The sequence below is a fragment of the Protomyctophum bolini genome (genome assembly GCF_963924005.1).
Source record: "Protomyctophum bolini genome assembly, chromosome: 23".
NCBI classification, from domain to species: domain Eukaryota; kingdom Metazoa; phylum Chordata; class Actinopteri; order Myctophiformes; family Myctophidae; genus Protomyctophum; species Protomyctophum bolini.
Window position 1 is genome coordinate 24,036,260 of NC_137884.1, and position 12,500 is coordinate 24,048,759.

The 12,500-nt window shown below is 46.3% G+C and overlaps 1 protein-coding gene across 5 annotated transcripts in view; it reads right to left on the reverse strand.

The window, feature by feature from the left end:
• The window catches only part of cacna1c (calcium channel, voltage-dependent, L type, alpha 1C subunit), a 238,693-nt gene that overhangs the window by 7,025 nt on the left and 219,168 nt on the right, over positions 1-12,500 (reverse strand). For 4 of the 5 annotated variants that reach the window (XM_080757917.1, XM_080757916.1, XM_080757915.1 and 1 more), the window contains 7 exons: positions 12,448-12,500; positions 10,138-10,265; positions 9,897-10,037; positions 9,159-9,610; positions 2,427-2,555; positions 2,108-2,226; positions 1,439-1,536 (listed from right to left, as the gene is read on the reverse strand). The exon at positions 12,448-12,500 is cut by the window's right edge and continues 49 nt beyond it. In XM_080757917.1, the coding sequence (XP_080614043.1) occupies positions 1,439-1,536; positions 2,108-2,226; positions 2,427-2,555; positions 9,159-9,610; positions 9,897-10,037; positions 10,138-10,265; positions 12,448-12,500 (1,120 nt within the window). The remainder of the gene's footprint in view (positions 1-1,438; positions 1,537-2,107; positions 2,227-2,426; positions 2,556-9,158; positions 9,611-9,896; positions 10,038-10,137; positions 10,266-12,447) is intronic. The other variant, XM_080757918.1, reaches the window with a different exon arrangement.

Sequence of the window (12,500 nt, forward strand, 5' to 3'; positions counted from 1 at the left end):
TGGCAGCACGCCACACCTTTCCTGGTGGCATGCCGCCTATTGGCCTGTCAAAATAATAATAATAATAATAATAATAAATGTTTTTTTGGCGGCCCCCTACGGTCGCGGCCCACCGGGAATATGCCCGGTATGTCCTGTGGCCAGTCCAGCCCTGGATTGAATGAAGGCTTTTAGTTTGTACGTCTAAGCACTTGTCAGTAGAATTAATACTTAACAAGCAAGTGAAGTGGTGTCTCGTTAACATATCAAAGCTTGGGTTTTGGCATTCATTCTTTGCCATTCATCGTTTTTTTTAATAAGCTGAGCAAACAGTGTAAAATGTCAGGACTGATTATTCAATTTTTTGGGGGATAAATAATCTCTTATGCCTCGCACTCTGAATGAAGAAGATGGCCATCATGTTTAGTGAAAACGAGTATTATGTTTAATTAGATTTTAGATTAGATGAATTAGATTTATTAGTGTCTGTCTCCAGATAATTAGTCTTGCTTTTGTCTCCTTGTTGTCAATATGTAATCAATAACTGCCTGAACTACCTGCTCCCAATGAGCCAGTCGGTGTGCTGTCTTGCATGCGGTTCCCTCTGACGTTTAGTTTAGTGTGTGACTGTGTCCTTGAGTGGGTGAATGTACTACTAATGTAAAACTTAAAGGGACACTTCACCCTTTTTGCAAAAAAATATATGTTAATGACGTTTAGAAGCTTTAGATCACTTTCCTGGGGGTATTTATGTGTGTAATATGTGGTTTTAGATATTTTAGATTGTAGCAGTTAGCCTGTTGTCTCTGATGTCATGGACACTGGTCTCACTACCTTCCTGGACTACAATTCCCATAATTCTTTGGTGCACTGCTCCTCCTTGTGGATAGGGGGGAGAGCTGTCTTACTGAGACATGTAGTCCAGGAAGGAAGTGAGCCCAGTGTCCATGACATCAGAGACAACAGGCTCACTGCTACAATCTAAAATATCTAAAACCACACATTACACACATAAAGACCCCCAGGAAAGTGTTCTAAAGCTCCTAAACGTCATTAACATATATTTTTTTGCAAAAAGGGTGAAGTGTCCCTTTAAGCATATTAGAGTCTCAGAAAATGGAAGGTTCCCCGTTGAATCCCCAGCTCCCGACGAGCAGGCTGGTTGGTGCCTTGCATGATATCATATCGGGGACTATCCTCCGATGTCTGCGGGTGAATGTGTGTGCAGCGCATTATTGGAGAAAGGCACTGTTATGTATTGCAAACGCAGTCCATTTATCATTACATTATGAAGCGCTTTGGAGAAAGGAAAAATGAATTAGTAGTAGGGAGGCACAATAACTGTCGGACAATGAAGTATATCACCACAGCCAGCTGTGTGTGTGTGTGTGTGTGTGTGTGTGTGTGTGTGTGTGTGTGTGTGTGTGTGTGTGTGTGTGCGTGTGTGTGCGTGTGTTACCTGGTGATGTACCAGGTGTAATGGCAGTGCCGTCTTCTGAGAGACGTCTGCCCTCGTCTGTCTTCTTAAACACTCCAGATGGAAGGATGACCGCCGACCTGATCGCACGCACACGCGCAAACGCACGCACGCACGCACACACACACACACACACACACACACACACACACACACACACACACACACACACACACACACACACACACACATACACACACACACACACAGCAAGAGACAGAGACAGAGAAAGAATCAGTAACATTAGTGTAAGAGCTATACTATGATTTATTGTTGTTTGCAGCCTACTAATTTGACAACGTCACCTGCCAGGGTAATTAAGTAAGTACATTTTATTTATAGAGCGCTTTTGGAAACAAGGTTATACAAAGTGCTGAACAACAGTGACACAATATAAAACAATCAGGTTAAAACAAACACATAGGGTGTGTAATGCATCCCTAATCACTTTATTTACTGAGGTATTAATGCTGAGGTGACAGATCGGATAATAAATATATAGTTTTGGACTTCAGTTTATTGAGCACACGTCTGAACTATCCTCCCCGGCCATCAGCAACGTCGTAGTGGTGTGTGTGTGCGTGCATGTGTGTGTGTGTGTGTGTGTGTGTGCGTGTGCGTGTGTGTGTGTGTGTGTGCGTGCGTGCTCACCCAGGGTGCTAGGACAGAGAAACACTCTCCTAGGAGACTGCCAGCCTCCTCTCCTCTCCTCCTCCTGTCCTCCCTCCATCGGAGAGAGTTGTTTACACTTGTCATCATGATAGACCAGCCTGGCACGCATCCACGCCCGCGCGCACACACACACACACACACACACACACACACACACACACACACAGGAACGTGTCAGTCAGATAGATATCTTTCTGTCTGCATACTGTATCTCCAGTATCTGTACTCGTGTGCGTGCGTGTGTGTGTGTGCGTGTGTGCGTGCGTCCGTGCGTGCGTGCGTGAGAGAGCAGTAGTACATGTCGGATGACAGTGAGTGGTCGTCGTCATGGTAACCCCGGTCGTCGCTGTAGCTCTCGTCATACGTCTCCTCTGTTGACCCCTCCCCCCTTCGGATGATTGGCAGCCGGCTGTCAGTTGAGTCCGAGCTGCACACGTGTCATATTGTTGCACACAACGCGCGCACGCAACGCACGCACGCAACGCACGTGCACACACACACCCACATAGTAAACACATACACAAACAGGCATACAGATAGATGGACAGTTGGACAGACAGACAGACAAGAATGAAGAGAAGCGTCATTAATAGACTGTTCCAGTGAGTCTTACTGCTTATTTACCACACCGAGAAGGACAGAGGAAGGAGAATACAAAACATATACATGGACGTTATGAACTAGAGAGAAAATTATGAATGCTTAAAAAGAAGGAGAAAAAAAAGAATCACGGACAGAGAATAAAAGCAAAAAAAATCGAGTTTTAGGAACAGACTCTTTTTCAGAGTTTATTTCTGCCTATGAGGGCGGATTCTGTCGATACTTTTCAACGGGAACAGAGCTTGTCTTTTTTGCTCCTTCCCATTGAAAAGCATTGGCGGAATCCGCCCTTCCAGAGGTACCTTTCACATGAAAAGGTTTTGAAAGGTACCTCAGTCAGCCTGGAACAGACCAACAGTTCTGTGTGACCGCACCCTTATGGGTCCATTTGGGTCCATTTTTTAAATTCTCCGAGTTAAACGAACAGTGAGGATTTTACTTTTAGACGACTAGCAAATAGAGGAGGAAGAGGATGACGCAAACGCATGTTGATAAAAAAGAAAGAAAAGAGATGGAAGAGAGTTTAGAAGTATAAAGCTTAATTTAACCACTTAACCACAAAAAAAACAACTATCTAAATTATTTCGGAAATAGACAATCTGCAAGTTCACTCACAAAGTGTCACATCGCGACACGTTGAGAACTCGTAGATCTGCCATTTTGTCATGCCCAGAATTGGGATGACAGGGATTAAGTGGTTAATATAATACCATTGCCCATGCGAGTCGCTAGCCAAAAATGACTGATCTACAAGCTAGGCTTATTGGCTTGTAGATGTGCTTGGCAGAGTGACACCATCATGGTACGTATAGAATTGGCTTAAAGGCTTAGATGTTAGAAGCTACATGCCTGGCAGCATTAGTGGCGAACGACGTGCTCTGTAAATGATGTCTAAAAGCTTATTATTATGAGGGCCAACACTATTAGAGCAACTTCAATTGGATCGTTTAACATCTGCAAGATTAAGGAGGTCACATCTAAGAGACGCCATATGTTCTGATACTGCTTATTATGCATTATACTTATGTTCTCAACCTTTTCTGGACCAGGGCCCACCCACCTGACCACTGAATGGGTGAGCCAGGGCCCACCCACCTGACCACTGAATGGGTGAGCCGCGTGCATTTCCAGAGCATGTTTATTACGTTTTTTTTTGTGGACAACGGACAGGGCATTCACATCGCCTCGAATGAGCGACGCATGGTCAGACTTTGTCCCGACTGGTCACCAGTAAAAATGTGAGTGAGAACGTTGAGCCAGCAGGTGGTGCTGTGGGAGCCAACATGAAACATCGATCACGAGGGGCTGCATCGATCTACAGCCTGGAATCCATCCAGGGTCCCATTTGACTCGTATAGCCTGTTTCGTTTGCGTATAGAGGCACGTCAGGAAGTGACTTGAGTTTTACATTGGATATAGCACTGGTCCCCCCCCCCCCCCCCCCCCCCATGCATGCACAGACCAATCAGAAGCAATCTCTAAAAAACCCTGTTGAGATGCAGGTTTGTTAATCGGCGTTGTGTGTAAACCTCTGCATGTGCGCTGTACTGTACTGTACTGTAGAGATCCCCCTGCAGTTGAATATGGTTATTGTGGCGTTGACGGCAGGTCTGTAGCCCAGAGGCCCATTGTCTCATAATCCGCTTATGAATATGTGGATGTAGAATAAAGAAAGATGCAGGGGCGGTAAGTATACTGGTGAGCTAGCCAAATGCATCAAGAGATGGAAATGGTGACCTAGAATCTAGTGCTGCAGTACAATACAGTACATGAAACATGTGTGATTCAAAATGGGTTCTGCACCATCTAGGTCATACTAGTGTAGATGATGGGGGGGAAAAACACCCTTTAGAATCTCAGATGTCTCATAATAGCCTATACCAGAATTCACGCTTTAAAGAAACATTGTCGTAATTTTTCATCGTCCTTCTCAATTGAACAGAAAGCCGTTTCCATTTCTGTTTCTGCTCTAGATTTTTTTAGCTTTCAGCTAACATGCCTAATAAATAAATGAGGAATTCTAAACGATATTAATTGAAGAGAAAATAAGAAACAGATGCCTGCATGAACCTTGAAGGAAGAGTGTGTGTGTGTGTGTGAGAGAGAGAGAGAGAGAGAGAGAGAGAGAGAGAGAGCGAGAGAGAGACTGCATACAGGTGCAGGGCATCAAGGCTCCAATGCCACATTTCCAGAGGGGCTCTCCCGTGCTTTTTATCCTTTTTTCCTTTTGAAAACAAAAAGGCTATAATATGAGTACCACCATGAAGCGCCGCTTGTTTCGACATTGACGAAACCAGGAATGCGTGCCAACCACTGGGACAGAATCAGTGCCAACATGCGTTGGTTGGACGCCCATCATGGCGGCCATTTGCGGCTTGTGTAGTTTTCTGTCAGTGAGCCAACATTGCAACGTCAAGTCAAACAAACCATACACACAGCAGAGAACAAGCACAGTGCCGGGCCCGGCCCGCCACTGACCCACAGCCCCCCGGAAAGACATCACGGCAAATGGAATGCGTCTGTATAGCCTCGGGCTTGGGATTCAGGTGCTTTGGCTGAAGCGCATGTGTGAGTTCAGCCTCAGCAGATAGAGTTTACTGTAGGTACTGTAGAAAGCACCGAAGTCTGACGTCAATATCGGTATAGAGGGGCGCAAATCCACTGGTTCATGTACTTATTATTTGCATTGTTAAAACAAATTAGATCGCCTCATATTAGAACTATGTTTGAAAAATAAACAAATCATCCAGGCCCGCTGCACTCATTATGTGTCCAGGTTTGACTGAGGGACTGACTGCCTCTCTTAGAATTTTCGGTTTTTCATGTCATATGAAAGCAGGGAATCATAGCTTCAAACTGACATAATATGGTTGTTCAGTTTGACTCACAAGTTTTGGAGATATGGCTTATAGAGTAATGCCTTGCAGAGAAACAGTGAGTTGAGAAAACAGGCTTGAAAAAGGTTCACTTCTGTGGACTCTAACATTACACCTTGCTACATGTTTAAGCAGTTATTTCATATTTACATGTCGGTTTTTGCTCTGACATTTATTTCAGACATGCTCTAAAGAGTCATGTGCATGTGCTATTAACTCATTTTAGATAAATAAATCAGTTTTTCTCCTCTCAAAAGCTGGAGGTTGCACAATGGCAGCCCCTCAGTCAAATCTGGTCACATATGGATATGAAGAATCAACTGACTGAGAGAAAACGCTATTGTCACTGCTGCTGAATTACCGTAGTAAAAGTGTAGCTAGAAACATCATATATACATGATGTCGCAAACGATACAGAGACACCTCCCTGACAATAACACAGAGACAGCTTGTTTATCTTTGGACCACAGCGCTTACAGTATATGAAACGATTTTAAGATGAGCCCATGTTATTCTCCATAGAGAAATGAGTTGTCCGTGAACCAGGGGAATGGAGGGGACGAGTGAGTGACGTCAGGAGTTCGGCGCTCTATAAGTCAAGTTGCAGCAGTGTAACCAGAGCCTCTGATAGAGCATGTTTTTGGTATAAGGTTGCAGCAGTGAGTGGCATTCTGTGTGGTGGGCGAATGTGGCGGCGATGTTTGTGGACAGTACGCTATCTATCGCCATAGCAACTAAAGCGGCATGGTGCATAGCAACCGGTGTTAATGAAGCAGGAAATACCACCAGGACTGTGATGGTAGGAATCACGTCATCACGCACGCACGCACGCACGCACGCACGCACGCAAGCACGCACGCACGCACGCACGCACGCACACACGCACGCAAGCACGCACGCACGCACGCACGCACGCACGCAAGCACGCACGCACGCACGCACGCACGCACGCAAGCACGCACGCACGCACGCACACACGCACGCACGCACGCACGCACGCACGCACGCACGCACGCACGCAAGCACGCACGCACGCACGCACGCAAGCACGCACGCACGCACGCACGCAAGCACGCACGCACGCACGCACGCACGCACGCAAGCACGCACGCACGCACGCACGCACGCACGCACGCAAGCACGCACGCACGCACGCACGCACGCAAGCACGCACGCACGCACGCACGCACGCACGCAAGCACGCACGCACGCACGCACGCAAGCACGCACGCACGCACGCACGCACGCACGCACGCAAGCACGCACGCACGCACGCACGCACGCACGCACGCACGCAAGCACGCACGCACGCACGCACGCACGCACGCACGCACGCACGCACGCACGCACGCACGCACGCACGCACGCACGCACGCACGCACGCACGCACGCACGCACGCACGCACGCACGCACGCACGCACGCACGCACGCCACAAGCATTCTCTCTCTCTCTCTCTCTCTCTCTCTCCATTATGGTAACATACCGCATGAAGGCGTCAAAAAAACACGTCCTGCTCGCCACCAGAAAACAACAACAACAAGGGGAAAGAAAGAGTAAAAAAGAAAGAAAGAAAGAAAGAAAGAAAGAAAGAAGGAAGAAAATGAACATAAGGTAAAAGAAACCAAAAAATATATTCTGAACAAGCTGAGACACTGAGGGGCTAAAAGAGAGAGAGAAGAGAGAACAAGAGGAGAGCACTACAGTGTACTGTACTACACTGTACTATATACTACAGTGTACTAACTGTACTAAACTGTACTATACTACAGTGTACCGGCACTGTACTATATTGTACAGTAAGAGGAGAGCACTACAGTGTACTGTACTACACTGTACTATATACTACAGTGTACTATATACTACAGTGTACTAACTGTACTACACTGTACTATACTACAGTGTACCGGCACTGTACTATATTGTACAGTAAGAGGAGAGCACTACAGTGTACTATACTACACTGTACCGGCACTGTACTATATTGTACAGTACCGTATACAAGCTGTACTGCAATAAAATGTACTGCACAGTAGGTCAGTAGACTACTGGTCAGTAGTAGGTCAGTAGGTCAGTAGATACTGGTCAGTAGACTACTAGTCAGTAGTAGGTCAGTAGATACTGGTCAGTAGGTCAGTAGAATACTAGTCAGTAGTAGGTCAGTAGATACTGGTCAGTAGGTCAGTAGACTACTGACCAGTAGGCTACTGGTCAGTAGGTCAGTAGAATACTAGTCAGTAGTAGGTCAGTAGATACTGGTCAGTAGGTCAGTAGACTACTGACCAGTAGGCTACTGGTCAGTAGGTCAGTAGACTACTAGTCAGTAGATACTGGTCAGTAGGTCAGTAGACTACTGACCAGTAGGCTACTGGTCAGTAGGTCAGTAGACTACTAGTCAGTAGTAGGTCAGTAGATACTGGTCAGTAGGTCAGTAGACTACTGGGTCAGTAGGTCAGTAGACTACTAGTCAGTAGTAGGTCAGTAGATACTGGTCAGTAGATACTAGTCAGTAGGTCAGTAGTCTACTGAATGGTCCCTTTCGATGCATTGATCAGTGGTGGGAAAAGTACTCAATTGTTTTACTTAAGTAAAAGTATCAATACTGCAATGTAGAATTACTCCGTTACAAGTACAAGTTCGGAATTCAAAATGTACTTGAGTAAAAGTAATGGCGTCAAAATGTACTTAAAAGTACCAAAAGCAGAAAGTACTCCCTCTACAAAAAGTTTTCAAATGTATACAAATATTTTGAAAAGATCTATACTACAAATCTACAAGCTCCCAATCGTGACGCATTGTGAACTTGTAGATCGGCTATTTTCAAATGCAATATAATAATATAATATAAAGTAACTTGGATTAAGTAGCTTTCAAATAAATGTAGTGGAGTAAAAAGTCCAATATTCACCTAGTATGAGATGTAGTGGAGTAGAAGTATTGGAAATACTCAAGTAAAAGTACAAAAAACAGCTAAACATTTTACTTAAGTAAAAGTACTTAAGCAAAATGTACTTGGTTACTTTTCCACCACTGGCATCGACGGGCGTTCCAAATCCCGCTATTGTAGCTCCGCCTCCGGTGGCGGGAGAGCTACAATAGAGACTATCGTAGCTCCGCCTCCGGTGGCGGGAGAGCTACAATAGAGACTATCGTAGCTCCGCCTCCGGTGGCGGGGGAGAGCTACAATAGAGACTATTGTAGCTCCGCCTCTGGTGGAGGGAGAGCTACAATAGAGACTATTGTAGCTCCGCCTCCGGTGGCGGGAGAGCTACAATAGAGACTATTGTAGCTCTCCCCCCAACCGGAGGCGGGAGAGCTACAATAGAGACTATTGTAGCTCTGCCTCCGGTGGCGGGAGAGCTACAATAGAGACTATTGTAGCTCCGCCTCCGGTGGCGGGAGCTCCGCCTCCGGTGGAGGGAGAGCTACAATAGGCTAGGATGTGGAACGCCTATAAACAGCAGATCTACAAGCTCGTATAGCTCGTAGGTCTGCTGTCGTAACATCACCGACTCCGGTGACGCGTCTACGCGGAGCGCGCGCCGGCACACTGACCTCTTCGGGGGGAAGCACCAGGCGGAGCGCGCCGGCAGCAGGACAGGCGTGAGCGGCTGGTCGCCGCCGGCGCCACCGTGCCCCGTGGCCACGCCGCCGCTGACGGAGGACGGCGGCTGTTGCTGGCCGGGGAAGCGGCCGACGCCCCCTCCACCACCGCCGCACCCACCGCCTCCCTGCCCCCCCACCACCATGCCAGTGTTGTTGGCATTGTTGATGTTGGCGTTGGAGCCAGAAGAGGAGTAGGACGACGGCGCGAAGGTGGTGGAGTCCATCAGCTTCTCATGGGAGGGGCTCTCCCCCTCGCATGGCGACCCCTTCTGGCTGACGTGCAGCGGCCGCTGGGTGGCGAAGGACTGCGGGAACGACGTCCCGCTGCCGCCCCGCCCCCCGCCCCCCTCGCTCGGGTTGTAGTAGTTGACGTGGTTGCCGAACAGGCCGCCGCCCGGTCGCTGCGCCGGGGAGGAGAGAGAGAGAGAGAGAGAGAGAGAGACAGAGAGAGAGATATGGTTCACAGAAACGCATTAATAATTTGTCATTAAACTGATATAATGACTGATATGATCCAGAATGAAACAATGACATTGAGTTTAGATTTAACTTTTATATATATTTATTCGTATTTATTAATTGAATTAGGTTGATATTATGCTGATCTACTCATATAACTTAAGTCAAATAACGTGCGTGCGTGCGTGCATGGCTGCGTGCGTGCGTGCGTGCGTGCGTGCGTGGGACCTTCACTCTGAAGATGTCGTCCTCAGACGCAGCAGAGACGGTCTCCTTCAGACCTTTGTCACAGTCCTCCTCCACAGTTAGGTCCCCCGAGATCGCCCTCCGAATCTCCGGACCGATGTCGTGGAGGGTCCGCAGGCCAGCCTGACACACACACGTAGATATATGATACAGTAAAAACAATGCGTGCGTGCGTGCGTGCGTGCGTGCGTGCGTGCGTGCGTGCGTGCGTGCGTGCGTGTACCTGCAGAGAGAGGGCAGTCTTCGGGGCTACTTTGGCTACCAGACCCTGTTCCTTCCTCTTCTTGAACTTCCTGAAGTATTCCTGTATGAGGAAGGTGGCGTAGAACTTCCCTACGGTCACCTCGTCATCTGCAGGGACACACGACGGACAGCAGAGTTTAGCTTTTAGTCACAGTCTCTAGAATAGTTGTCCTTTCGACTATGAGTGAGAACTTTCTCAAGCTAAATGAGGATAAGACAGAAGTTCTCATAATCGGTTCTAGTGAGCAGAAAGAATCAATAATAAGCAGACTCGGTAACCTGACTGTAGAAAGTAACAGTACAGTAAAGAACCTGGGGTTATTATTGATTCTGAATTGAATTTTAATTCACACATTAATCATGTTACCAAGATTGCCTTTTTTCACCTTAGAAATATTGCACGAATCAGAGCCTATTTGTCCTTGGACGATGCAAAAACGCTAATCCACGCCTTTGTTTTTTCTCGGCTTGACTACTGCAATGCACTTTTTGCAGACTGCCTAAGAAAACAACTGACAGATTACAACTTGTCCAAAATGCAGCAGCCAGAGTTTTAACTAGAACTAAGATGAGAGAACATATTACTCCAGTTTTGGCATCACTGCACTGGCTTCCGGTTGTTTTTAGGATTGATTTTAAAATTATTTTACTTGTCTATAAAGCTCTCAATGGTCTCGCACCTTCCTACCTACATGACTGCCTGCCTAAATATGTCCCAAACCGCCCCCTAAGGTCTTCCACTGCTGGCCTGCTCGCTTTGCCAAAAAAATAATGGCAACTAAAAAATACGGGGAAGCAGCTTTTTGCTTCTACGGGCCGTCGGCATGGAACAAGCTCCCACTGTACCTTCGTCAGGCAGCCTCTGTAGACATTTTTAAAGCTCAGCTCAAGACCCACTTCTACAACATTGCTTTTAATTGATCTTTTATTTTTTATTTTTGTTATTCATGTCCTCACTGTATTGCATTACTGCTTGTTTTTAATGTTGTTGCCTTGCTTTTCTTTTATTCTCCATTTTTCTGTAAAGCACTTTGAGCTGCATTTCATGTCATGAAAGGTGCTATACAAATAAAGTTTTATTATTATTATTATTAAATATCATAGGATTTCAGTCGACCAAATCTACAGTTGATTTAGTCGACCCAAAATGCCTTTTTCGCCTTGATGCCGTCGTAATGACTGATTTCATACTTGCTGAAAATAGCCGATCTACATAATCTATAATGACATGCCGAAAATAGAGAAGTCAGGTTGAAAAGGGTTAAATGTATTGTGAGGTTAATGAGTGTATAATAGGCCTGGTTCCCATGACAGCATGGGAATAATATATAATATAATAATATAATAGGCCCATGGTTCCCATGACAGCATGGGAATGAGGCCATGCTGAGGTCATGTTGTTGGAAATGAGGGCAACACAGTGATGACGTCATCCACTGGTTGAACGCACTGTTGTTTCTGGCAGGCAATTTTAGATTTTAGTTTTAGTCGTAGTATCTTCAATATAGTTTTAATTTAGTTTCAGTCACATTTTAGTCACCTGGAATGTTTTAGTGTTTAGTCTAGTTTTAGTCGACTAAATATCATAAGATTTTAGTCGACTAAATCTACAGGTGATTTAGTCGACTAACATGTATTTTGGTGGGCCTTGATGCCGTCGCAATGACTGATTTTACACTTGCTGAAAATAGCCACCAAAATTGACTTAAATTGACTTATACTGGATCTCTTGTCCACTATAGTCCCTTCCTAACATTTTAGTCTAGTTTTTATCTGTTGACGAAATTGTCAGGTTAAGGTGGTCATTGTGGGTGGAGTTAAGTACCTATTGTCCCTCCCATTGTCACACGCACTTCTGTCCAGCTCTAGGTGTTGAAATGTTGTTAAAGGGGATATTCTCAAACTCTAGACGGGCCCGCCCCAAAGTAATTAGTGCAGTCGCGCCCGGCAGCCGGCGAAAACTAGAGTTCTCAAACAGGCCCAAAAGTTAAGCCCTGTAGTGTACACTCAAGAGAATGTCCCCGCTGCCACCCTTAGATCTCCATTATATGGAGCTGACCTGTTCTGACATTCCATATGTTGATCTGACCTCATCAAACCCAGTACACTCAATACATGCTCCTTATATGGCCATGTTGATCTGACCCCCCATGGTCGTGTGTGCACACGACTTCGCCCGGCCTTGGGCACCAAAATTTGGTGAGAAAATGACGGAATTAAAATGCGGAAGTCGAGCGTTCTTCCAATCACATCTTTCCCAGACACCCAAGGACTTGTTGTAACATGATACCTCCAGCAGGGGGCACCACTTGATCCAACAGCTTCATGCTGGTTCTCTTCCAG